The 26,734-nt window shown below is 45.3% G+C and overlaps 1 protein-coding gene across 1 annotated transcript in view; it reads right to left on the reverse strand.

The window, feature by feature from the left end:
* Window positions 1-3,001: 3,001 nt before the first annotated feature.
* The window catches only part of LOC121931946 (cytochrome P450 26B1), a 36,090-nt gene continuing 12,357 nt past the window's right edge, over window positions 3,002-26,734 (reverse strand). Inside the window, exons 3-6 of the mRNA XM_042470121.1 lie at window positions 15,184-15,459; window positions 14,244-14,399; window positions 12,764-13,045; window positions 3,002-7,622 (exon numbers count right to left, since the gene is read on the reverse strand). Of these exons, the coding sequence (XP_042326055.1) occupies window positions 7,230-7,622; window positions 12,764-13,045; window positions 14,244-14,399; window positions 15,184-15,459 (1,107 nt within the window). The 3' untranslated portion in view covers window positions 3,002-7,229. The remainder of the gene's footprint in view (window positions 7,623-12,763; window positions 13,046-14,243; window positions 14,400-15,183; window positions 15,460-26,734) is intronic.

The raw sequence follows: 26,734 nt of genomic DNA on the forward strand, positions 1-26,734 counted from the left end.
ATTTGTTGTTTCTTGCTGCACCAAGGCTCTCCAACAGAGAAGGCTAAATACCTCATAAAACTACAAGTCCCCAGACTTCCATAGGATGGAACCATTGCTCACTTTCTGTTCACTTGTAAACACAAGGTTTTGCATGCATAGTATGTATCTCCACCTGTGAAGCTACACAGCATCCCTTATGTTGAATGGCAATGTGGTGCAACTGGACACACACACACCCAAACATGCAACCAAACATACATCTTCATTTGCACATGGAAGGCATTACATGTGCAATTCCATTTCCTCACCACTAAACTGAATGTGACTGTTCCATATAAGACAAAAATGTCCAAACACTTATGGATTCCACCCATAAACTCTGCTGTTGTTATTCTTGTTATTGCTGTGTACCTTCCAGTCATGTCTGACTTATGGCAACCCTAAGGTGACACTATCAAGGAGTTTTTCTGGCAAGGTGTGTTCAGATTTGTGCCATTGCCATCCTCTGAGGCTGAGAGAGTGTGCCCAAAGTCACCCAGTGAGTTCACATGGTCAAGCTGGGATTCGAACCCTGGTCTCCAGAGTAATGTACCTATGTGGCTGCTTCTTGTCTCATGGTACGGAAAAACACACGGATTGCTGTTTAATGTCCTGTGATTCCAAATGGCAAACTGAAGGCAGCCATGAAGAATGACTTGCTGCCTGAAAATGTGGAACCACAGTTGTGTAACTCTACTCGCACAAGCACAAACTGAATACTTCCATTACTCAGTGGTCAAGAAAGTACAACTCCATGTGTCAGGGGTCTCACACAGGTGTAGGACATTCTATTATATCCCCTTGAGAAATAATGTCATTTCTGTTATATTCCCATGAGAAACGCATTAATTTCAGTTCTCTTCCTTCTGCTTCGGCTCCTTCTGTTCAGGTTCTTGCATTATGGATTTTATTGCTCTTTGAGCCATGGCAGTTAAAGCGTTGTCAGAGTGCATTAATTCTGCAGTTTGGTGGTTTTGAGGGAAAGTCAGGGTCTAAGTAAAGATAACAATAACAATAACAGAAACTGGATGAGATCCTAGGTTGGGTTTGCATAGTATGCATCTGCACCTGTGGCATTACACAGCAATTGTGCCTAATGCTGAATGGCAATGTTGTGCAACTGAACAGATGCCTAAGTGTGCTACCCAACACACATCTGGGTGAACATGCTTTTACATTCCCCTAAGAAATAATTTAATTTCTGCTCATTTTTCATCTTCTGCTGCACCTTCTATTCATGCTCTTACACTGCAGTTCCTGTTGGTTTTTCTTTTTGAACCATGGCAGTTAAAGCGGTGTCAAATTGCATTAATCCTGCAGTGTAGGTGCAGCCTGAGAGGCCTTCTAGAAATCATCTTGACTGATGGAATCATAGAATCATAAGAGTTGGAAGAGACCACAAGGGCCATCCAGGCCAACCCCATTCTGCCATGCATCCCTGGCAGATGGCTATCCAGCTTGTGTTTAAAGACCTCCAAAGAACGAGACTCCACCATTTTCCAAAGGAGTGTGTTCCACTGTTGAACAGCCCTTACTCTCATGAAGTTCCTCCCAATGTTGAGCTGGAAGCTCTTTTCCTGGAGCTTGCATCCATTGCTCCATTGGGTCCTATTCTTTGGAGCAGCAGAAAACAAGCTTCTTCCCTCCTCATTATGACATCCCTTCAAATATTTGAACAGGGCTATCCTATTCTCCAGGCTAAACATCCCCAACTCGTTCCTCATAGGGCATGGTTTCCAGACCTTTCACCATTTTAGTCGCCATCCTTTGGACACATGGCTCCAGTTTCTCAATGTCCTTTTTAAATTGTGGTGCCCAGTGGCACTATGACTTCCCTTGACCTAGACACTATACTTCTATTGATGCAGCCTAAAATTGCATTGGCCTTTTTAGCTGCCACATCGCACTGTTGACTCATGTTCAACTTGTGGTCTACTTGGATTCCCAGATCCCCACATATAAATCTCCTTAAGCCAGGTGTCCCCCATAATCCTATATCTGTGCATTTTATTTTTCTGCCCTAAGTGCAATACCTTACATTTCTCCGTGTTGAATTTCATTTTGTTAGCTCTGGCCCAGCTTTCTAGTCTATTCAGGTTATTTTGAATGTTGATCCTGTCCTCTGGAGTATTAGCTACTCCTCCTAATTTGGTGTCATCTGCAAATGTGATAAGGATGCCCCACAGTTCTTTGATGAACAGATAACAGCAGCACCCTGGATTTTTAAAGGAGAGGCGACTTCTTGAGCTACTTCCCCATATGGAAAAAAAGACAAAAACCTGTAAAGATTCAACAATTTGTTTTTATTATGGAAGTCTATAAAATAGCCACATGGATTATTTTTTTTAATAAGACCACAAAAATACACAACACATTCTCATATATATATATATATATATATATATATATATATATATATGCAACCTATGGTGGATGCAGCTCTGCCACAGTCCTTGCGCACGTGCGTGGCTCCCACTGAAACCCACAGGAGCTGCGCAGGATGAGTGTGCCACTGCGACTCCTGTTCCTTTCCAATGAGATACGGGGGAAGCTTCCCCGGTGAGCCGACCTCCGAAACCCTCGGCGAATATTATATACACATCAAAACTCACATGACACAAGACACGTCTTCACATGGCACCGAAATATAACTCCATCCAAGAGGTGCGTATCCCTTTCTTCGTATTTCGTAAAAAGACAACAACACGCCGAACCGAGCGGGAAGCTTCCTTTGCAAAAAGGTCTCGCTGGAAGGAAAGCGAGGAAGTTGCGCCAACTTCCATCTTTGCCGATTTGCGACGGAGAACTTCCCACTCAGTGGCTCCTCATGCGGATAAAAACTATTAATTATTAATTAATAATATCTTTTTCTTTCTTTCCAGACGAAGTTTACAAGGAGGAAACTGGGGGGGGGGGGACTTGAGTCAGGACTTGATATCGTTCATACTTTACTGAACCACAAATATATTTTTTCATTAAGAACAAAAAAACCAGCAACACTTTTAATACTAAATAGCTATTTTGGAATTATAACAAAAATAGTACTTATAATAATAATAATAATAAAATAATAATAATAATAACAATAATAGTTTATGCACTCAGACTGACAACAACAACAAAAAAAGAATGCGCACACGCACACAAACACACCACCTTTGTGTATAAAATAATATAGCAAAAACTGGATTGGTGCTAAGAAATAAAAAAGAAACACAAGACAAACACATATTTTGAGTCTCGAAAGTGCTTTATCCTGCAAACCCACTGCAGTAACAGTTTATACATACACACACACACACACACACACACACACACACACACATATATATATATATAGGCACATATACATATATAGATATGTATATACACACACACACACACACACACACACACACACACATAGTCAAGTTATATTAGTTGGGAATGGTAAATCAGACAGGCGCTATCCTTGCCTAGATACAACACGCACATGCATTCAGATATATATCTATATATATATATATATATACACACACATATATAGATAACCTTTACTATATATAAATATATGTAAAAAGTTGAAAGATTTGTGTCTCTTCAGCTTCTCATCCATTCACTTCCTGCACAACTGGTTTGAGTTTTAAGGAGTCCCTTACAAATCTGGTTTCCAAACTTCGGACCTCCAAATAAGTTGGACTTCAATTCCCATAAGCCCCAGACAGTTTGTCCAACTGTGTGGAATTCTGGGAGCTGAAGTCCAAAACATCGGGGGGGGGGACACATTTTTTAAATGAAAGACCCTTTCCTTGGTTTCCCATCACAGTGAGATAACTTGGCATTGAAAGCTTCCCAGCAACTTCTATCCTTCTGCAAGCTTTCAGAGCTCTCTTGTTCTCCTGTCTTTGGGGCTGGATTGAACCTATGATTCTATTATTCTTAGACTCTATGATTCTAAGATGCTTCCAGTCATTTGGGGCTCTTCGCCATACAATTTGGGTTGCGCTCCCACATGCACAGCAGCAGTGCAAGAGACCCTCATAAACGCCTGGAACGGCGCAAGACTTCACCAGATGTTCCTATAAGACTGGACCTGTTGCCTTGCCTAAACGTTGGCCCTCCAGATGTTTTGGACTTCAGCTCCCAGAATTCCTGACTGTTGGTCTACCTGGCTAAGGCTTCTGAGAGCTGAAGTCCAAAAACACCTGGAGTCTCAAAGTGTGGGAACCATGCAGATAAGGTATAGATTGAATGCTTAAGGAGCATCTTGTTTTATTGGGCAATAATGGCCAGATTTTGTGGATCTCCACTGCTAAGAAGGGAAGCCAGAGCCAATTTTAAAAAAGACACATGCACAAAAGCCAGATCCGAAGCCAGAGTTGTAAACGTCTGCATGCATAGATTGCACTAGGTAACCCTAGTGTTAAATAACATCGCATAGCTGAACCAAGGCTGCAAAAATGTGTGGTTGAGTGCACAACCAAATCTGTATGCACATCTGTGCCAATGGTACAATGCACCTCCATGCACTGTGCAGATGCATGCACAACTGCACTTCCACAACCTTGCACAGATGTGCACACAGTTTCCGACTCTTTCTGTGAGTGAATGAACACACATAAGACACCAACAGCACTGACTCTGAAGCAGAACCACTTGCAAGGTTACTGCTTTGTTGTTGTTGTTGTTGTGTGCCTTCAAGGGAATCGAACCCTGGTCTCCAGAGCCATAGTCTAATGCTCAAACCACTAAAACATGTTGGCTTTATTACACACAACTTAAGACCCATACACATTTCAAAAATGTGCAAATGGGGATTATGAAGGGCAAAAGGCGCGCAGTGGTTACTATCCAGCCATTTGAAGTGGGCTCAAGGGTTGGGTGCCACTTCTGAAAGGCAATGCCAGGAAGAGGAGAAGGAAATGGTCCATTCAGAGCCAAGCAAATGCCAATGGCAGATATTTCTCAAACACACACAGAGGAAGCAAGGTCCATTGCTTTAGCTCAGTGGTATCCTTTAGAATATCCTCCGCAGGCCTCCTCCAAGGTACTGGGCCAGCAAACAGAGCCTACTGGTCTTGGAATGAGTTCTGACATCTGCAATGTATTCTGCATCTCCATCCCAGTTACTATTTTAATTTTGGCACTAAACAACAGTTGCATTTTGCACGCCACGTAGTTTGCCCACTCAGTGGATGCACAATTGTGTACAAGATGGCAGCTATTGGTTTGAGTCAAGTACAGGGGCCTTTGAGGCAGATCAGGCAGTTTTAGTTCTCTGAGCCAGTCTCTGCAAACAAGAAAGAGTTGTCCTCGCATGTTTTCTCTCTACGGAAAGCGTTCCCGCAATCCCTTTCTCAGGAGCCATTTCCCTGGCCAGACACAAAGGTCAAAACCCTGTTGGTTTCTTACAGATTTGTACATTTCCCCAGAAAAGCGGTTGGACATTTATGGTCCATGCAGAATGACTGGAATCGGCCCAAGTCCAATTACAGACATTCTGCATGGACCATAGATGGAAGCCAAGTTGTGCATGGATGCACACTGAAAACAGTTGTACATACACTGTTCCACACTGATGCTCATGTGCATGGTGCATCAGTATGCACCGCACATTCTTCATGTAGGTGCATATGCACTTTGGGTTGTGCAACATTGCTATTCACTAAGATCACCTGAACACAAATTAACTCCAAGAATATAATATTATGCTCCATCTCCTCAGTGTAGGATCCCAACCAACTACTGTGACTAGTGGGCAAACTGGGATCTGAAAACTTGTCCCACTGAAGAATGACTTGTTGGGGCCAGGTATTATTAACTGGGTGTTGTTGTTTTTAATGGTTTAATTAACATTTAATTGCATTCTCAAGATTTAAGTTCAGGATTACACAGTTCATAATTCTTCCTTCTGAGTGGGGAGGAGGCCCAGGGTGAGCATTTTACAAGCAACCCCCCAAAAAGGCCAAAAGAAGACACATCTTGCTGGTGTTGGATGCATGAGACATGGCTGTCCTCTGCAACAACAGTAACGACAAAACTCAAGGGAAGTTTTGAAAGGTCAGCAGAGCATAGATTGTCTTTTGGCCTTTTTCTCCAAAGAAAGCATGCATATATAAATGAGCAAACAAACAAATTAGCAAAGTGTTTTGCACTCGTCCTTCTGCAGTTGCTCAAAATTAGAAGTGAGCTGCGTCCAAGGTGGCCATTCAGTAGACGATGGTCCTGTCTATTATCCTCTAGTTTGGGACATAAAGCCATCCTCCATTTGAGACTGTTGGCAACAGTGTTTTAAACAATCACCGCATGCACCCCACATCTTCATTATTTTGAGCAACAAAAGGCAGAAGCCAAAAGGCTTTGTGAATTCATTTATTGCATTCTGTTTGTTAATCACTATGATAAAATTATACTCTTGATCGATAAACTACATCCTCCTTGGAACAAAGTGCTGTTGGTTTGTTCAGAAATTGTAATCATATGCTATACTTTCCCTAACACTGTTGTACTTCACTGGCTCCATTAACACTGTTTCAGTTGGCCCTCCATATCCATGGATTTTTTCATCCACGGATTCAACTATCCATGGCTTGAAAATATACATATATATCTCAAACCTTGGTTTTGCCATTGTATATAAGGAACTCCATTTTACTAGGCCATTGCATATAATGGGACTTAAGCCTCTTTGGATTTTGGTATCCAAAGGGAGCTGGGTCCTTGAACCAAACCCCGCCGGATGCCAAGGGCCCATTGTACTTTAAAGGTCATTCACTGGACTCCATTCAAGGGGGGAAAGAGAGAGACAGAGAGAGCAGTCAGACCTTGCAGGGACGGTGTGCCAATTGCAGGGGCCCAGTGGGCAACCTTCTCTTGCAGCAAAAAAATCTTTCTGTTTTGGGGCATGTGAACATTTATATACTGTTTTGTTTCTAGGGTGAAGATAATTTAGAAAGAAAAATGGGGGGGGGGACTCAGGTGATCCAATGCTTTCCCTCCCCACAACACACACACACACACACACACACACACACAAACGCCACCACAGTTTTGGCATATTCATCGGATAAGGTTTTGCACAAAGACGTCCCACACAAAAAGGTCTCTGAGGGCGGCCCTAAGGCTCCGCCAGCGACAGGGTTTGGCTCCGTCCTCCTTCCCCTCCGTTTCCGTTTCCGGGGCCCTCAACCTCCCAAAGCCGACCAAGAGAAGCCAACCGCAGACTCGGCTTACACAGTGGCACCCAGCATGGCTTCTGTTTCTGTCAAGATTTCGTTCTGGTTCGAGTCGAGTCCAAAGAACTTGACCTTGAGTCCGTCGACGGGGTGGACGACCGGCACCAGCGTGATGCGCGGGAATGTCCTGGTGGCCAGCTCAAACCGGCTCATGCTGGCCAACTCGATGGCCAGCGCCTTGAGGAAGAGCTTGGCAAGGTGCTTGCCGAGACAGGTCCTTACCCCTCCGCCAAAAGGGAGGTAGTGGAACCTGCCATCTCGGTCTTCCGTCCGGTCCTGCCCAAAACGGTCCGGGTCGAACACGTCCACGTCCTTAAATACTGGGGCCGTATCATGAGTGTCGCGGATACTGTACATGACGCTCCAACCTTTGGGGATCTGGAAGCCCTGCAGGGAGCAATGGGAGAGGAGTCAGTTGCAGCGACAGATCTGGATCCCTGCTGGGTCTTGTTTCGGTACTCTGGTGCAAAACAATAGCTACCTCATTTTACACGGTTTTACATGTGCAGCTTGTGGCTTTTATTGCACCTTGCCCCTGTTCCCTGCCAGTCAAGCTTTTCCCAACCTAGCAATAGCAATAGCATTTCCATTCCTATAACGCTTATTAGTGAATCGTAGGGCCCAGAACTGGACACAGGATGATTCAAGGTGAGGCCTGATCAAAACAGAATAGTGTGGCACTATTACTTCTTCCCTTGATAGCAATAGCAATAGCAATAGCAAGTACATTTCTATACCGCTTATCAGTGCACTTAAGCACTCCCTAAGCGGTTTACAATCTGTAAGTAATTGTCCCCAACAAGCTGGGTCCTCATTTTACCAACCTACAAAAAGGTGGAAGGCTGAGTCAACCTTGGAGCCCTTGGATCAAACTCACAACCTTGTGGCTGGAATACCAGCATTTAACCACTGTACCACCTGGGATCCTCTTGACCTAGTGCCTTTTCATCACCCTTTACTGACCATGCTGACAAAGGTTGCTGGGAGTTGTAGTCCAAAATATCTTGTCAATGCCATACTCAAGGACTGCTGGTCTAGGCTGATGAAGATGTTCTAAAATTTGCTCATAATCCTGTGCCTGGTGTACCTAATTAAGGTATGTTTCTTTTTCAGAAATCAAAGGGTTGGGTTAAATGGCCCCTTGGGTCCCCTTCCAACACATAAGATTGTCAAGACTCAAGCTGAGGAGATGCAAGGTGTCCATGATGACAATTAAAGCCCTAAATGGCTTGGGACTTTCCCTATATACCTGTGTCCAAAGTTTGTTGGAGGAACCCTCCTCTGTGTCCCACTATGAAATGGGAGGACATGGGAGAGGACCTTCTCTGCTGTGGTGCCCCAACTGCGAGACCTCAAAGAATCCTAGAGTTGGAAGAGACCCCAAGAAGGGCCCTGATCCAGTCCAGCCCCTTTCTGACATGCAGGAACTCTCAGTCAAAGCATCCCCATTGACAAATGGTCATCCAGCCTCTGCTTAAAGACCTCCAAAGAAGGAGACACCACCAAAATATCCGAGAAAGGACCACTGTCCAAAAGCCCTTACTCTCATGAGATTCGTCCTAATGTTGAACTGGATTATCTTTTCCTGTAGCTTCCATCCATTGCTCCATTGTGTCTTATTCTCTGGAGCAGCAGAAAACAAGCTTACTCCCTCCTCAACATGGCATCCCTTCAAATACTTAAACAGGGCTCTCATATCACCTCTTAACCTTCTCTTCTCCAGGCTAAACATCCCCAGCAACTCCCTAAGTCTCTCCTCATAGGGCTTCATGGTTTCCAGACCCTTCGCCATTTTAGTGGCCCTCCGTTAGAAATGCTCCAGTTTCTCAATGTCCTTTTTGGATTGTTTTACCCAGAACTGGACACAGTCTTATTCCAGGTGAGACCTGACCAAAGCAGAATAGAGGGGCACTTGAAGATGGGGCAGAATCACAGAATCAGGTGGAAACCCTCCTGGAACAAGATCAGTCAATATTGGCTTCTTTTTCCATATTTTTTAAACTGTTTCATAATTATTTAATTATTTGAATTATGTAATTTGTGTTTGATTGTTGTTGTTGTTGTTGTTATTATTATATCCTGCCTCTCCCTACGGATTGATATTTTGTTGGTGGTGGAGGGTTGTTTATTCTATTGGGTTACGTACTGGTTATTATATTGTGCTATGTATTCTTATTTCTTTTATTGTAACCCACCTCGATCCATAGGGAGAGGTGGGCTAAAAATAATAATAATAATAATAATTATTATTATTATTATTATTATTATTATTATTATTATTATTATTATTATTTGCAAAATGCAGAGTGCAAGCTAAATGTTTCCACATGTGGTCCTGAGTATGAAATAAGGGATGGAGATAGTAGAGTCAGGATGAGGGTCTATGGAAGGTCTATGGAAGAGAGGAGTTTTATATATATATATATATACACACACACACACAAAATGAAGGTGCAGCAACATCATCACCACCACCACCACCACCACCATCATCATCATCATCATCATCATCATCATCATCATCATCATCAATCTACTTTTCCAAAATTGGAGCTCAAAGTGGCCTGTGTGCCTGCCACAGAGAACTTGCCAGGAGGTAAACCAAATATGAACTCACTTTGCCAGTGTCCTGCTCTTGGCGCATAGAGAAAATGAAACTGCACATGCTGCAGACATGAAGCAAAATAAGTATCAGATTAAGAACTGGCTTCTTGAGTCTCCAAAATGCCAAAATTTCCCGGCAGGGCAGGCAGATGCAGTTTCATTTTACCAAAAGGAGCATGTGCCAGTTTCAAGCATTTGGTCAGCAAAGCGGGAGGGAAGCAGCCACCGACAACTCCTCCTGAACTCTGACTTTTGTGGGGTTTCCAAGTGTGTGTCAATCGGGTTTTGGATGGATGGACGGTGGTCTGAGTCTATCCCTGTGATTCACTCCTTCTTTGAAAACATCAGAGGAACAGGTTGGTCTGGGAGTGAGTCAGGCCTTTGGCACGCGTTGCGGCATTCGCTCCAGCCCCAAATGCCACGGAATAATTGTAAAAGGTCAACATGCTGGAGACTTTGTGCCATATAGATGATCAAGTGAGTAAGCCCTAAGTTACATTCCCTTAGTAAGTGTGTGGAGACACCTTGTAGCACCTTTGGGGTGAGAACATTCCCTAGTAAGTCATTCATCTTTCCTGAGCAAGTATGAAGAGAGTGGGAGGCAACGCAGGGTGACCAGATGTCCTCCTTTCCCAGGACACATCCTACATTTCAGCCTTCTGTCAAGGAGGAATTCCAAAACGTCCTCCATTCAGAGTGACCAGAGGTCCTCCTTTTCCAGGAGGAGTTCCAAAATGTCCTCCATTCACAGTGGCCAGGCATTTTCCTTTTCCAGGACACGTCCTTCATTTCAGCCTTCTGTCCAGGAGGAATTTCAAAACATCCTCCGTTTTGAGCATGACTAAGGAACGTGAATTTATATCTATAAGAGTATTTTTAGCTTTTATTCGGTTGTGTCCTACATACTCCTTCAGTCTCCTACATTTTGCAGCCCCTTGTCCTCTTGTGTGGTTAGGACATCTGGTCACCCTGAGACAATGGCATCTCTGTGGTGCGACTTGCACGCATGGCAATGTGGCAGAGCACACTTGTGATATGAAGAGGGGACATTTCTAGAGGATGGGAAACAATGAAGCATCTGTCATCACCAATCCCATTCAAAAGGAGATGAACCCATGGCGCAATGCTTGAGCCAAGCCACGCCGCTGGATTGCGTTCCCTGAGCTACAAACTCCATCTGCTCACCATGAGTAATCCCCATCTCATCCAGACATCTGGATCTAACCTTCATTTGTCTCAACTCCATACAGATCTTTTGCCTTCAGCAATTAATATGTTGACCAAAAAAACCCACAACCCAAATGTTGATTTCCAATTCCAAACGGGACACTGAGAAGGTTTCTTCTTGTAGGGTCTTTCAGGTAGTGTCCCAGGCATATGAGGCCATATCATGAACGCAGACTTTTCTGCACATATGCATCATGGTTTAGTGGTAACAAGATGTGATCTATTCAGTCAATGGGATTTACTTATGGAGTTTATCACACAGGAGGGTAAGTGCTCAAATCCCATGCAGAAACTGGATTTAAATTCTGGGAATATCCCACAAAAGTGGGATCATTTTCAGACACATTGGGGGCACTGAGCATTAATCCGACATTAACTCGCACAGAAAGTGGACAAAATCAGCCACTTTTTACTTTCTGGGAAATCCCCAAAGTAAAAAGCGGCTGTTTCTGTCCACTTTCTGTGCAGGTTAATGTCGGATTAATGCTCAGTGCCCACAATGTGTCTGACAATGATCCCGCTTTTGTGGGATCTGTCCACTATCTGTGCAGGTTAATGTCAGATTAATGCTGTGTCTGCCAGTTTATCACAACTGGGGCTATTTCGGCATATAAGTATCGGCTCCTGCTTAGCCATGGACCCACTTGGACAAGTTCAACACTCTCGTCTTTAAAAAAAGGCAATGATGGCAACCCTCCCCGCTTGATTCAAACTAAAGGAAAAATGGCCAGAATGCATCACTTGCTATTGCATACCACCAAACCTTAGAAAAACCTCCTAATGGCAATAGCTGTTTGACAGTGAGAAACACCATCTCAGAGGAGGGTGGATCTCCTTCTCTGGAGGCTTCTAAACAGGCGTGGATGGCATCGGTCACAAGGGCGTTTGATGGAGTATGGACACAATTAGGAGGAGGTGGCGCAAGATATTGCAATAGCAACACAAAGTTCATTTCTATACTGCTTATCATGAACTACATTGCCTAAGACAAGAGGTCTCAACATTTGATCCTCCGGCTGTTTTGGACTTCAGCACCCAGATGCCTTCGACAGCATGGCCAACGATGAGATCTGGGAGATGAAGTCAAAAATTGAGAACAGAAGTTAAGAACCACTGCCCTAAGCGGTTTACAATGCGCAAGCCAATAGAACAGAAGATGATGACCTTAGGATCCCTTCTAGCTCTACAATCCTATGACAGGAGTGAGAACTGAGCATTCTCCAAATGTTGTTGCCATGGGACCGCTGGCATTCCTGCCCATTAGCCATGTTCAGTAGGAATGATGGAAGTTGCAGTCCAAGCTCATCTGGAATGCCACACGATTTCCACCCCTGTTCTACAAAAAGCCCCAGAAATATATAAACGTAGCTACACATGCAAAGCATGTGCTCTGGCATTGAGTTCTGAGTCCCGTCCCCTGCTCAAATATGTCATATTTGCTGGAACAAAAGCAAAGCACATCCCAGGCGGTCTTCCTCAAAGGAATACATAGAATCGTAGAGTTGGAAGAGACCCCAAAAAGGGCCATCCAGTCCAACCCCTTTCTTCTGCCATGCAGGAACTCTCCATCAAAGCATCCCCAGTGACTGATGGCCATCCAGCCTCTCTTTAAAGATCTCCAAGGAAGGAGACTCCACCACATGTTCCTAAAGACTCCTTTCCTCCAGGGAGGTTAAAGACAGGTGTTTTTTACTCACATCCAGCTCAAAGGTCTGTAGTACCGTCCTGTACCCTCCGGAGATGGGAGTGAAGAGACGCAGGACCTCCTTGATGACGCAGTCCAGGTAGCGGAGGCCGTTGATGGTGTCCAGCTGGAGGGAACCCTCACAGAGGCAGCCGTTGTGCAGAATCCCTTTGCTCCTCAGCTCTTCACGGAGCTTCTCCAGGACGGCGGGATGTTTCAGGAGCTGCATAATCAGAGAAGTGCTGGCGCTAGCGGTGGTTGCGTAGGCGGCAAAAATCAGCTCAAGGGTGCCATCCTAAAAAGCAAAGAGACCCATAAGTTATGTGTGTGAGAGAGCCATGGAACTTCATCCTGACTCTGCCCATGCTTGCGGCTTTGAACCACCTTGTACTTCATAGAATCATAGAGTTGGAAAAGACCCCAAGAAGGGCCCTGATCCAGTCCAACCCCCGCTTCTGCCATGCAGGAACTCTCAATCAAAGCATTCCTGACAGACGATGGCTATCCAGCCTCTGCTTAAAGACCTCCAAAGAATGAGTCTCCGTCATCCTCCAAAAGAGTATATTCCACTGTCGAACAGCCCTTACTCTCAGCCTCCTAATGTTTAAATGGAATCTCTTTTTCTGTCACTTGCATCCATTGCTCCATTGTGTCCTGTTCTCTGGAGCAGCAGAAAACAAGCTTGCTCCATCCTCAATGTGACACCCCTTCAAACATTTAAACAGGGCTTCCAAAGCATATGCCTTGGGAGATTTCCATTACCTTTATTACAGTTCTGAATTCCCCAATTCCTTTTGGGTTTAATGGCCTAAATGCTATGGTTAGTCCCAGTCAGAGGAGACCCATCAAATCAATGGAATTTAACCTGCATTCAACAATTGATTGAGTGGGTCTACTCTAGTTAGGATCAATCGGTAAAATTCAGACCTGTGACTAGTGAAATTCAATGTGAAAGAGGGAAAGTGATGAGATTTATTCCAGAGCACCAAATGCTAAGCAGAAATGCAAACCAGTATGTGAAGCCAGAATTAGACATAGAGTAGACACAGGGCATAGAGAGCCAGTGTGACATAGTGGTTTCAGTGTTCAATGACGACTCTGGAGATCAAGGTTCAAATCCCAGCTCAATCGTGAAACCCACTGAGTGACCTTGGGCAAATCACACTCTCTCAACCTCAGAGAGAGGCAAGGGCAAAGCTCCTCTGAACAAATCTTGCCCCAAAAAACCTATCATAGGTTCACCTTAGGTTCATAGTTGGAAATGACTTGAAGGTACATAACAACAACGACAACTATTCATAAATAAAGGCTTCCTCCTAGTTCTAAAGGACTTTGTGCCTTATTGTGCCACAAGTGAGGAGCGGTCAGCCTCTGTGAAAATTGCGTCTATTGTGTTGAAGCCATGGTTGACACACAAGAATTTGTCTAGTGCCCCTAGTGGTCATGGACAGAATGTGAGGCCTCTTCTTCCCACCCAAAGGGTTTTCCTTTACCTTCAGTTCCTGCATCGTGAGCTCCTTGCCATGTTCCTTGCCACTCTCAATGAGGATGTCCAGGGCATCGGAGTAGTCCTTGCCCTGCGTGTTTTGCAGCTTTTCCCGGATGGCTTTCTCCAAACCCTTTTGCAATGCCTCTCGCGCACGGATGCCCTGCGCAGGAAACAAAAAGGAGGACCACTGTTGTAAGCCACCTCCATCCTGGCGGAGAGGTGGGATAAAAATATATTATTATTATTATTATTATTATTATTATTATTATTATTATTATTATTATTATTAAAAAACCATAAGTCAAAATTGATTTGACAGCACTTAAAACAGCAAAGCTTGCTACAAAGCCACACTGCTCTCTTTCTCTATTAGCTCTTCCCTTGCACTGGAATCATCCCCAGCTGAAGCACTAGGACAGATTCCTGGACCTATGGGCCTGTCTCCTACCTGGTCAATGCCTTGGTTCATCCAGTGGATGCCATTAACATCTACTCTGACTGGCAGAAGATCTTTGGAGTATCTGACTTGGCTTCTTAGCTCTCAGGGCCTGGACTCACTTCTCCATTCCTCAAGATGAAGAAAATGAGTCTCAGGGTGAAAGGATGGTCTTGGAAACTATGCGTGTGACTGTTCTGTGATGTGCAATTTATTTCTTTAAAAAAATTGTCCCCCTCTGAGTAATTGTGCTCCATGTATTGTGCTCACTGACATCACTATGACATCTCCAGGATACTGAGACATCATCAGGGCTATCCTTGAGTATCGGGTTTTGGCCCTGAAATCTTAGAGCCTGGGATGGTACTACCCTGGTCAAGCAGAGACATGGGGTCTTCCCCATCCTCTTGCTCCATGACCTCCTTGAGACTTCTGGAAGCAAATCAAGTGCTCTAGCAATGAAGTAGACCTTCCCCAAGCCACATCTTCACACTCAGCCATCTCTTACCTTCCGGTAGCCACTGAAAGGCAGGTCCACAGGCAAAGAGAAGACATTCTCCACAAACTGCTGGTAGACCTCAAAGAGTTGCCCAAGTTCTTCGTCCGGGATGCGGAACCCCAGCAAGACCCGGATGGCCATGCGGAAGGTGAGCTTCTGCGCTTCATGATAGACATTGATGGAGTCCGGATTGCTGCTCCAAGCACGCAGCGTGTCTTGGATGACCATCTGGATCTTTGGAAGGTAGCTCTCCAGGGCTTCGTGGCTGAATATTTTGGAGAACACCTGAAAGACAAGAGAAGGAAAAGCAGGCATGAAACATCACTGTGATATGGAGATCTAAGCTTTCTTCCTCACTATAAATGATGAGAGCCAGCATGGTGCAGTGGTTTGATCACTGGAGTACAACTTTGGAGGTCAGGGTTGAAATCTCTACTTAGGCATGGAAACCTACTGGGTGACCTTAGGCAAGTCATACTCTCTCAGCCTCAGAGGAAGGCAATGGCAAACCCCCTCGAAACAAATCTTGCCAAGAAAGCCCCATGACAGGTTGACTTTAAGGTCACCATAAATCAGAAATGACCCGAAGACACACAACAGCAACACAGATGATGCATGTTGGGACTAAAATGATGCACAGTGTCACAAGAAGCAGAACTGAACCAACAACACAACCATTCCAAAGAAGAACCTGGTGCTGGGTATCAAGGCAGTCAGAATGAGAGAAACGCAACTGGATCAATCCTCAGGAGCAGCCTAAAGGTCCCTTTGCATGTGGCTGAGATCCTACACTGAAGGCAATGACACAATGGTTGCCCTATACCAGTGCTACACAAAGTCCTACACAAAGTGCCAGCCCACTGGTCCACAGTGAGTTTCCAGGAAAGAAGGAAACAGATGGAGCCAATGGAGACAAACATGGTGGTGGTCCCTGGCACATTGGGAAGAACATCTGTCTGTGCCTCCACATTGGACTAGCTCTAGGCACTGCTGGGACTTGTAGTCCAAACACAGCTGGAATGTGACACAGACCTAAAGCCTGACTCTACTTCTGAAAGAACTTGGGGTTCCTTCTTACAAAAGCCGAACTTGTTACTTGTCATCAAATTGACTTTGACCTATGGCAACCCTATAAAGGAGAGACCACCAAGTGCACTGGTCATCAACTGGCCAGCTCAGGTCTTGCAGATTTAGTGGTGATGGACTGCATCTTCTGGCAGGTCTCCATCTTTTCCTATTGCCCTCTACTTTTCCTAGCATTATTGTCCAATCCCAGTCATGAAACAAGCACAGACAACGCATAGATCTGAAGCACACAATCCTTAAAGGACACCTCTTGGCCAAAGTGGCCAAGAAAGGCTCCATCCTGTATGTACTCCAGGGAGAAAGGAGCATTTTTACACAAATGCATCTTTCACAACTGAAAATCTATGGCCACATGTGTGCATTCTCCATTTCAGAGGATGGGCAACCTCAAGCTCAGGGACTTCTCCAAACCTTATCCAAGAATAGCAATGATCCCACCTGGCCAGGTGACTCTAACAAAAAGGTGATTCTCTTGAAATGCTAAGTAGTGAAATGGAGAGTCAGGAAGGCTCCCAGAGAGATAATGTCTCACCCTCTTGGAGAAGAAAAGACTGAGAAGTGGCATGATAAATACCTTTAAATATCTGAAAAGGAGGCCATGCAGAAGATGGAGCCAGCTTGTTTTCCTGCCCCAAAGACAAAGCAGTGGATCCACATTGCAAGAAAACAGATTCTACCTAAACATCGGGAAGAACTTCTCTTTTTTACTGTAAGAGCCACTTGATGGTTGAATAGATTCTCTCAGAAGGTGGTGGACTCTCCATTTTGGGGGGTCTTTAAACGGAGGTTGGATGGGCATCTTCCAGGTGTGCTTTAGTTGTGTGTTCCTGCATGGCAGAAGCAGATTGGACTGGATGGCTCTTGGGGTCGCTTTCGAGCTGCAAGGGTGCGTCTACACAGTAGAAATAATGTAGATTGGCACTACATTCCTTGTCTAAGAAGACCTTATGAAATTCACTATAAATTGACAGGCAGCTTGAAGGCACATGCACAAACAATAGGCCTAAATACTGTCACCAGATCCAATCTGATCTTGGAAGTTAAACAGGTCAGACCTGGTTACTACTTGGATGGGAGGTCACCAATGGCTCTGTTTTTGAGGAAGGAACTGGCACAGCCACTGAGGATTCCTTGGCTAAGGAAACTCTTTGAAATTCATGCAGTTGCTGTAAGTCGAGAGGTAACTTATAGGCACTCACACACAAACATACACACAAGTCTGGTCTTGGAAACCAAGCAGGGTCAGCTCTGGTTAATACTTGGAAGGGAGACCACCAATGACTACTAAGTGCTGAAGGCTCTATTTCAGAGGAATAAACTGGCAAAACCACATTTCTAAGTACTCTCTGCCAAAGAAAACCCCATGTATTCACAAGTCTACATCTGCATCATAAAATCATGCTGCAGGACCCACAAATGTCTGGAGAAGTGTTTTCTCTAGGACCTCCTAGGTCCTCCAGCACAACTCTGTGGTCAACTTCTGGCAGAGTTGCGCTGGAGGACCTAGAAATTCCTAGAGAGAACAAATTATATCAAGTCCATGAATAATCAGATCTGCACAAGTCAAAGCCGCAAATGTGGAGGGCTAACTGTACTTTTGCACTTGGATAAGTGGAGGATGGAAGGAGAAAGTGGGAGAAGGCGAGAAACCAGGACGATGTAAAAGCAGCTGACAAAGTGGGACGGCAGAGGTTTAACTGGGACACTTGGAGGGAATGCTTTGTGGGAAGCCAGGACTGAGCCAGCATGGTGAATTGGTCTGAGCACTGGACTACAACTGTGGAGTCCAGGGTTCGAATCTCTGCTCAGCTATTGAAACCTACTGGGTGACTTGGGCAAGAAGTCACATTCTCTCAGCCTCAGGGGAAGGCAATGGCAAAGCCTCCTCTGAACAAATCTTGCCAAGAATACCCCACGAAAGGTTCACCTTAGAGTCACCATAAGTTGAAAAGGACTTGAAGGCACACAACAACAACAACAACAACAACAACAACAACAACAACAACAGCGGAGCAGAGAACTCTCAGCTTCAACCCAAGCTGCAGGGCCAGTCAGATTTTCTCTTTCTCTCTCCTAAACTCAAGCAGCAGCATCTTTCAAGTTGTAAATGTGAGAATTTCCTGCCTCCCTCCAAGACCAGCTTCCTGGATGCTGCCCTGAATTTCTAATGTAATGCACTTTTCTTAATGGTTTTGTTTATTGAAATAACAGCTCTGGTCCTTGAATGGCCTTTCTGTCACGAGCAACAAGGGAAAGGCGCAGAATGCATGCAGACACACACATGGTTTTCAAGACAGTGCTCTCGCCCTGGGACTCCTCTCCTTCCCCTAAGATCTGGGGACCCTAAAAGCACCAAGTTCCCATTTTCAAGGGCTGCTTCCCTGGTTCTGTTTGAGGCCTACCCTCAAGAAGAGTTCTGGATGGGCGTCTGTTGCTAGAATCATAGTCGGAAGAGAAGACCCCAACCCCATTCTGCCTGCGGGAAGACACTACTAGCGCACTCCTGAAAGATGCTAATCCAACCCCTGTTTACAGACCTCCAAAGAAGGAGAGTCCACCCATTCAACAGGTTTTACCATCAAGAATCATAGAACCCTAGAATTAGAAGAGACCTCCAAGGGTCATTCAATCCAACCCACTTCTGCCATACAGGAATAGGGTCTGGAAACCATGAAGCCCTATGAGGAACGATTTAGGGAGCTGGGGATGTTTAACCTGGAGAAGAGAAGGTTAAGAGGTGATATGATGATAGCCCTGTTTAGGTATTTGAAGGGATGTCACATTGAGGAGGGAACAAGCTTGATTTCTGCTGTTCCAGAGAATAGGACACAATGGAGCAATGGATGCAATCTACAGGAAAAGAGATTCCACCTAAAGATTAGGAGGAACTTCCTGACAGTAAGGACACTACGGTTCTATGATTCTATGAATATAGAGAATCCTAGCGTTGGAAGGGATCCTAAGAGTCATCCACTCCAACCCCATTCTTGCATTGCAGGAAAACACCATCCAATCCCTCTCTGTGACAGATGGCCATCCAGCCTCTGTTTAAAAACCTCCAAAGAAGGAGACTCCATCACACCCCAAAGCAGCATCTTCCGCCTTTGGACAACTCAGGTGGGATCCCTTTTTCCTCCACTTTGTTGTTTTCTAAAACCACGATTTGGAAAAAATCTGACAACAGCCATCTTCTCCTTTCCCAACAGCCCACAAATGGGGTCAGGGAAGATTCAACTCTCACACCACCAGAACCACTTCTTCTCAAGCAGCTGGACCATGGAGTGAGTGTCCACGCCAATGAGCTGCAGCCACAAGGTTGTGAGTTCGACCCATGGCCACCGCTTCACCTTCTCCCTTGCTCTGGGCATCATCCCCCCCCCCCAAGAAATGAGAAACTGCCCACTAGGGAGGACACCAAGGATCTTGGCAAGCAAAAGGCAAACCAGGTGTAATTGTGGGCACAACCTCACAAAACCCCAGGTGAGAGCATTACCAGTTGCAAAGTGTGAGCATGCATACACCCAAAGGATGCTTCTGCAGACCAGTTTCTACTAAAAAGTCCTTTTTCTATCTAAAACATTTAAAATGGGCGTTGATTCTCCCAAAAGGCTTCCAGGAGTGGTAATTCACCTTTTCAGTAGGTTGCAAGCACAGAGACTGCACAGTTGTCATCATGTTGCTGTGTGCCTTCAAGTCATTTCCAACTTATGGCAACCCTAAAGTGAACCTATTGTGGGGTTTTCTTGGCAAGGTTTGTTCAGAGGAGGTTTGCCTTTGGCTTCTTCTGAGGCTGAGAGAGTGTGACTTGCCCAAGGCCAGGCATGAGGTTTCCATGGGCAAGCGGGGACTCAAACCAGGTCTCCTGGAGTCAGAGTCCAATGCTCAAACCTCTATGCCGCACTGGTTCTCTCACTGCAGAGAACAACATCCTAAAAATAATTACCCATTTTTCAAAAGCAGAAAGGGACATCCAGTTGCTTGCATTTTTGTTTTGTTTTTTCTGGGATTTGGGAGTCCCAAGAGCAGAGTATTGGTCCCACAAACCTGCTGCAGTTGCCAACTTCTGCATGGCACTAGTACCTTCTTCCAAAGGGATGGAGCAGCTCCCAAATGGTAGACACTTTAGAAGGCTGGCAAAACCAGTTGGAGACCAATTCCTGGGTGCATTTGCTGCCCCCATTGCTGATGCACCCCCTTACCTCCTTTTCCCAGAGGATAGACACAGGGGATGGAGGCCTGAGTCTCTCCTGCCCCACTTTCCGGATGCTCTGGCTTGCTGGACTTTGCAAACTCTTTCAGCTGAAGGATGCAATGCCTGCTCTTCGCTTGCAACTCAGACCCAACTAAGAGGCATCTAGACTAAACCCCTGGCGCCCTCTAGTGAGCTTTCCCCAGACTGCAGCCCTTCCCCCTCCTTCTTGCTCTGTACAAATTTCAGGAAAAGGTTGGTGCTTTGATGAAAGAAAGGGAAACTTTCCAAGCCAAGGCAATGCAGGGCGACACTACCCTGAATGCAATGTTTTCCTTTGATTTGGGAACCAAGCAGGGCCAGGGGTCTGGTGGGTACAAGAATGGGAGACCACCAGGAAAGAGGACCAGGGAGGGTCTCCAGGGAGGGTTAGTCAAAGAGAGAGGCTTAAGACCCCGGGAAAGTCTTTGTGGCTGCTGAAAGTCAGGGCTGGCCATACCATGCATGGCGGACTAAGGGCTGGGTTCAGTACAAGGGTAGTTTCCAAAATTCGTGCACAGAAGGTCTCACACTAGTGGCATCTCTAGGTAGAAAATCTGGCTTGTGGCACTGGAGAGCCATCATGGTTGCCATCAGAGCAGGCATTACTACACTTGGTGGGCTCCCAAACCTCTGACTCCATGAGACCCCGCAATGGACTCATGTCCACACATTGTTGGTGTGCGTTGTGCGCCTGCAAGTTGTTTCCAATTTATGGCAACCCTAAGGTGAACCTATCATGGGGTTTTCTTGGCAAGATTTGTTCAGAGGAAGTTTGGCATTGCCTTCCCTTGAGGCCGAGAGAGTGTGACTTCTTGCCCAAGGTCACCCAGTGGGTTTCATGGCCAAGCGGGAATTGAACCCTAGACTCCAGAGTCATTGTCCAATGCTCAAATCAATATGCCACCTTGGTAGGTACTGCTGTTCTCAATTCATTTGTATTTCACCCTTTTCCCCAAGAGTTGCATTCAAAGTGGCTTACGCCTTTAAAAGATCCCAGCTAAAACCATACAAGAAGTACCAGGAAGAAGGCAAGATGAGGATGAGAATGAGAATGTCAACATTAACATCCAATGAAACTATATTTTAAAAATAGGCCAGAATCTTCTATCACAATGTACGTTACACAACTTCACGGATACATAGACTGTATCTGCGCTGCAGAAATAATGCAGTTTGACACTGCATTTAACTGCCACAGCTCAATACAGTACTAGGGAATCCTAGGGTCTGTAGTGTTGTGAGATACATCTCGGTCTGAGAGGTCTGGTGCCACAACAAACTACAAATCCCAGGATTCCATAGGACAGAGCCATGGCAGCTAAAGCAGTGTCGAGCTGCATTATTTCTGCAGTGCAGATTCAGCCTATGTGACATAAGCAAAGGTGCTAAGAAACCCTGTTAGTGATTGTGAAGATATGCAACGAGACATAGGCAAGCATGTCACGATGCACAGCACTCCCAACGCACAACAATCTTGATGCACATCAGTCCTGATGCACATCATTGTGCATCAGTCCCATGCAAACAAGTTTTTCTCAGGGCACATAAAATTACCCCATGTGCACTGGTGGCGCTATATAAATAAACGATAATGATGCCATTTGTGTGTTATCTAGTAGTGGCTAAGAACCAAGTTATATCCAGTTAACAGCGGTGGCAAGAGATTATGAAAAAGAAGATAGAGAAGTGACATGATGTTCCTCTTTCAATCCCTCCATGGTTGCCCCAGAGAAGAGAAGGCAGGCTTGTTTAATGCTGCCCCAAAGGGTAAGACCAGGTCTAATGGTTTTAAGGTACAGGAGGATAGATTTTGATGGAACATTAGAAGGAACCTCTTTGACAGAGAGCAGCTGAGCAATAGAACCAATTGCCTAGTTGGTTGTCAGTTCCAAGGCATCTTTGAATGTAATTTGTTTCTTGTAACTTGGCAACTTCTTAAGCGATTGCCTGGGAAAGGATGCTCAGGGAGATGATACCCAGAAGCCTGATTCCGTCCTCCTTATTTTACAACAGAGCTTTCTTAAACTCTCCATTAAGTCTCAGGGTGTTGCTATTTGGCACACGGTGGAAAAGGAAGGCAAAGCTTTTGCTCTGGTTTACTCCTGCCTTTGCCTTCCCCTGGGAACGCAGGAGGAGAGTTATGGGGATCATAGAATCTTAGAGTTGGAAGATACCCCAAGAAGGGCCCTGATCCAGTCCAACCCCTTTATTCTGCCCTGCAGGGACTGTCCATCAATGCATCCCCATTGAGAGATGGCCATCCAGCTCCTGTTTAAAAACCTCCAAAGAAGAAGACTCCACCACACTTCAAGGCAGTGTCTTCCACTATCCAACATCTCTTATCATCAGGAGGTTCCTCTTAACGCTGAAGTGGAATCTCTTTTCCTGGAGCTTGCATCCATTCCTCCATTGTGTCCTAGTCTCTGGAGCAGCAGAAAACAAGCCTGCTCCTTCCTCAGTATGACATCCCTTCAAATATATAAAAACTGTCTCTTCTGCAGACTAAACATCCCCAGCAATTCCCTAAGTCTCTTATCATAGGGCTTTATGGTTTCCAGACCCTTCAGCATTTTGGTTGCCCTCCTTTGGACACATGGCTCCAGTTTCTCAGCATCCTTTTTTGAATTGTTTTCCCCAGAAATGGACACAGAATTATTCCAGGCGAGGCCTGACTAAAAGGCACCATAAAATGCCCCATGAAATGATCCACAGCAGTCCCAAAGTTACAATTTTTAACCTTCCACCCCAAAGAGAAGGTACTTCATGCTTCCTTCCTGCTCCCACGTCTTGCTGTTGTTCTTCCATTTCTATCCTCCATTCTCCCCAAAACTGGGAGCAAAGGCAACTTACAATAATTACGGGAAAGCTCTGACTGTACTAAAGGAAGATCTCTTTGCCTGGAGAAAGCAAAGTGGTGATGCACTGCTAAGGAAAGGCGTTTCTGGGGCCATCCTTTAAAATGGATGGAAATCCAACAAGGCACCAGATCCCATCTGATCTTTGAAGCAAAACAGGAACAGTCCTGGTCAGTATTTAGATGGGAGACCACCAAGGAATCCTGGGTGTCAGAACCTCCATTTCAGAGGAAGGAATAAAACCACCTCTGACGTTTCCTTGCCTAAGAAAACCTTATGGAGTTTATGGGTCACTGTAAGTCACAGACAACTTGAAGACTCATACACAGACACACACAGCATGTCTGATCCTGGAAGCTAAGCAAGGTCAGCCCTGGTTAGCCTTTGAATGGGAGACCACCAACGAATGCCAGGTACTGTAGGCGATCTTTTGGAGGAAGGAACTGGCAAAAACACTTCTGAGTTTTCCTTGCCTAAGAAAACCCTATGAGAAATCCATGTGGTCGCCATAAGTCAACAAGCAACTTCAAGACACAAAGGCAAACACATACTGTACAAGGAACCAAATCCCATCTTGGAAGCTGAGAAGGGTCAGCCCTGGTTAGCACTTGGATGGGAGACCACCAATGAATGCCAGGTGCTGTAGGCTACATTTTAGAGGAAATGACTGGCAAAACCACCTCTGAGGCTCCCTTGCTTTAGAAAACCCTATAAGAAATTCATAAGACAGGTGCTTCAGAGTCACACATACACAGCTTGATCTTGGAAGCTAAGCAAGGTCAACCCTAGTTCATCCTTGGATGGGAGACCAGCAACAAATGCCAGGTAGTGTAGGCTACATTTGGGGGGAAAGGACTGGCAAAACCACCTCTGAGGCCTCCTTGCCTTAGCAAACCCTATGAGAAATTAATGGGGTCGCCATAAGTCAACAGGTGATTTGATGTCATACACACACAGCTTGATCTTGGAGGCTAAGCATGGTCAGCGCTGGTTAGTCCTTGGACGGGAGACAGCCAAGGAATGTCAGGTGCTGTAGGCTACATTTCAGAGCAAAGGACTGGCCTCTGAGGCTTCCTTGCCTTAGAAAACTCTATGAGGAACTAATGGGGCCGCCATAGGTTCATGGGCAACTTGAAGGCCCATAAACAAACACATGCATGCACACATGCACACACTGTTCAGGAGACGCACAAGCAGATTTGGAGAGCAAAAGCATGTGCATGTGTGTGTGTTGAGTCTCCGGCGCAGGGAGCAAACCGAGTGACTGAGTCTGAAAGCATCCAATTCAGCCGCAGTATGGAATGAAAACAGGATATTTCGAGCTTTATGGTTTTCCTTAAGGCAGAACATTCTTGCCCCGGTGTCTCGGCGGCAGGATGTGCCGCGCGCTCCAGGTATGTGTGGCACCGAGCCTCCGTTCCTGTTTGGATTTTCCTCTGTAGGTCCGGGTTCGGGTTTTGTTTGGGGCGGGGGGTAAAAAGTGGAGCCCTCGGAGTGACCTTTGGGAGGAAAGCACATTTCAGAACCAGACTGGCACCAGGCAAATCCCCCCCGACCGCCGCTGCCAGATACAATCTCCTTGCAAATATTCAATGCAATTCCAGCAAAAGGAAAAAGGTTGCTGCTGCATATTTGCAAGACATCAAATGAAAGTCAACCCAAGGAGCCCCTGTTGACGGGGATCAGCTGCCCTCGGACAACAACCCCTGAACTTGCTTCAACCTCCGATGTCTCTGATGTGGGGTGAAGCCAGAGCAAGACTTCGGAATAAGCAGCCCTACAAACAAGGTCTGGTTGGAGTTTCTGGGTTGCAGAGAAAGCCCAGAGCAAATAAAGCACACAAGGAACCCTGGGTTTGTGTATGCACACTAGGAGAAAAATGTCTAAATCCTGGACAAGCCTGCGATTGACAACAAAACTGAAAAGGAGCCAAGGACGCCTTGCTGCAGCACAAAAGGCTAACACCTTTCTGCTGTGCATTTCCTCATTAAATGACTGGAGATACTGCATCTTGATTGGGACCAATAAGATGCATTGATAGAGTACAGTCAGCCGTCTATATCCACAGATTCTTTATCCACTGATTCAACCATCCACAGCTTGAAAATGTTCAAAACAAAATCCAAAAACGTAAACCTTGGTTTTGCTATTTTATATAAGAGACACCATTTTACTGCACCATTGTATTTAATGGGACCTGAGCATCCATGGATTTTGGAATCTGGGGGGGTGGGGGGTGGGGGGGGTTCCTGGAACCAAATCTCAGCAGGTGCCAAAAAATGTACAATATTAACCGTTTTTGGCTGGCTACCTCCAAGTCGTTTCCAACTTAGTGTAACCCAAAGGCAAAACCATCATGGGTTTTCTTGGTGGGATTTGTTCACAGGGGGCTGGCCATTGCCTTCCTCTGAGGCTGAGAGAGTGTGACTTGCCCAGGGTCACCCAGTGAGTTTCCAGGGCTAAATGGAGATTTGAACCCTGGTCTTTAGGAGTCTTAGTCCAACATTCAAGCTACTATGCAATGCTGGCTCCCATTCTGATTTATGGCTTCCTCTCTTGGGGTTTTCTTGGCCAGATTTCCTCAGAGGAGGTTTTCTACCATTGCCTTCCTCTGATATATTGTTTTTCCTATTTCTGTTTTAATTTCTATTATAAGCCACTTTGCGTTTTATTAAATTTAATCAAGAGTCCGTTCCCTTGAAGTATGCGATGGGCCTGAGGAAGATTCTTTGGCTACATCTGCCACTATAATGAGAATCCATACTATATCCATAATATACACAATGTGGCAACAAGCCCTTATCTTGCTTTATGGATATTCAGGTTGAGGCTCCCTTATCCGCAATTCCAAAATCCAAAACATTGCCAAATATGAAGTTGTCCACTTGGGTGGAGTTTATCACGCGAAGGCGGTTGGGACAAAAGCCGCCATTGGTCACAAAGCAGCATTAACGCACATCTTTTTACTTTCAGGATTTCAGCGACAATGATTCCCGATATCCCTTTATTTGCGCTATTTGCGTGTGATCATCATTCGCCCAATTACTTGCCACTTTTGCTTTATTTGTGGGCCGCTTTAAATGTGCTTAAATCTCTCTCGAAATCAGATAAACTCCAGCGACACCTTTGCTTTCGGACGGTTCAATGGAAGCAAACATTGCAGCACCACAAAAATACTTTGAAATATTGTGTATAGAATAAGGTGTATATGGCACCTAAACGAATCTGATGCTTACATTTGGGTCCTGTCTCCATCTCCAAGGTTTCTCATTATGTATGTGCAAATATATCGAAAATCCAAAAAACTCCAAGACATGAAATGCTTCTGGCCCCAAGCATTTCGGCTAAGGAAGGCTCAGCCTGGATATCATCCCAATTGGGGCTTTTC

This window comes from Sceloporus undulatus, chromosome 5 (genome assembly GCF_019175285.1).
Source record: "Sceloporus undulatus isolate JIND9_A2432 ecotype Alabama chromosome 5, SceUnd_v1.1, whole genome shotgun sequence".
Classification (NCBI taxonomy): Eukaryota; Metazoa; Chordata; class Lepidosauria; order Squamata; family Phrynosomatidae; genus Sceloporus; species Sceloporus undulatus.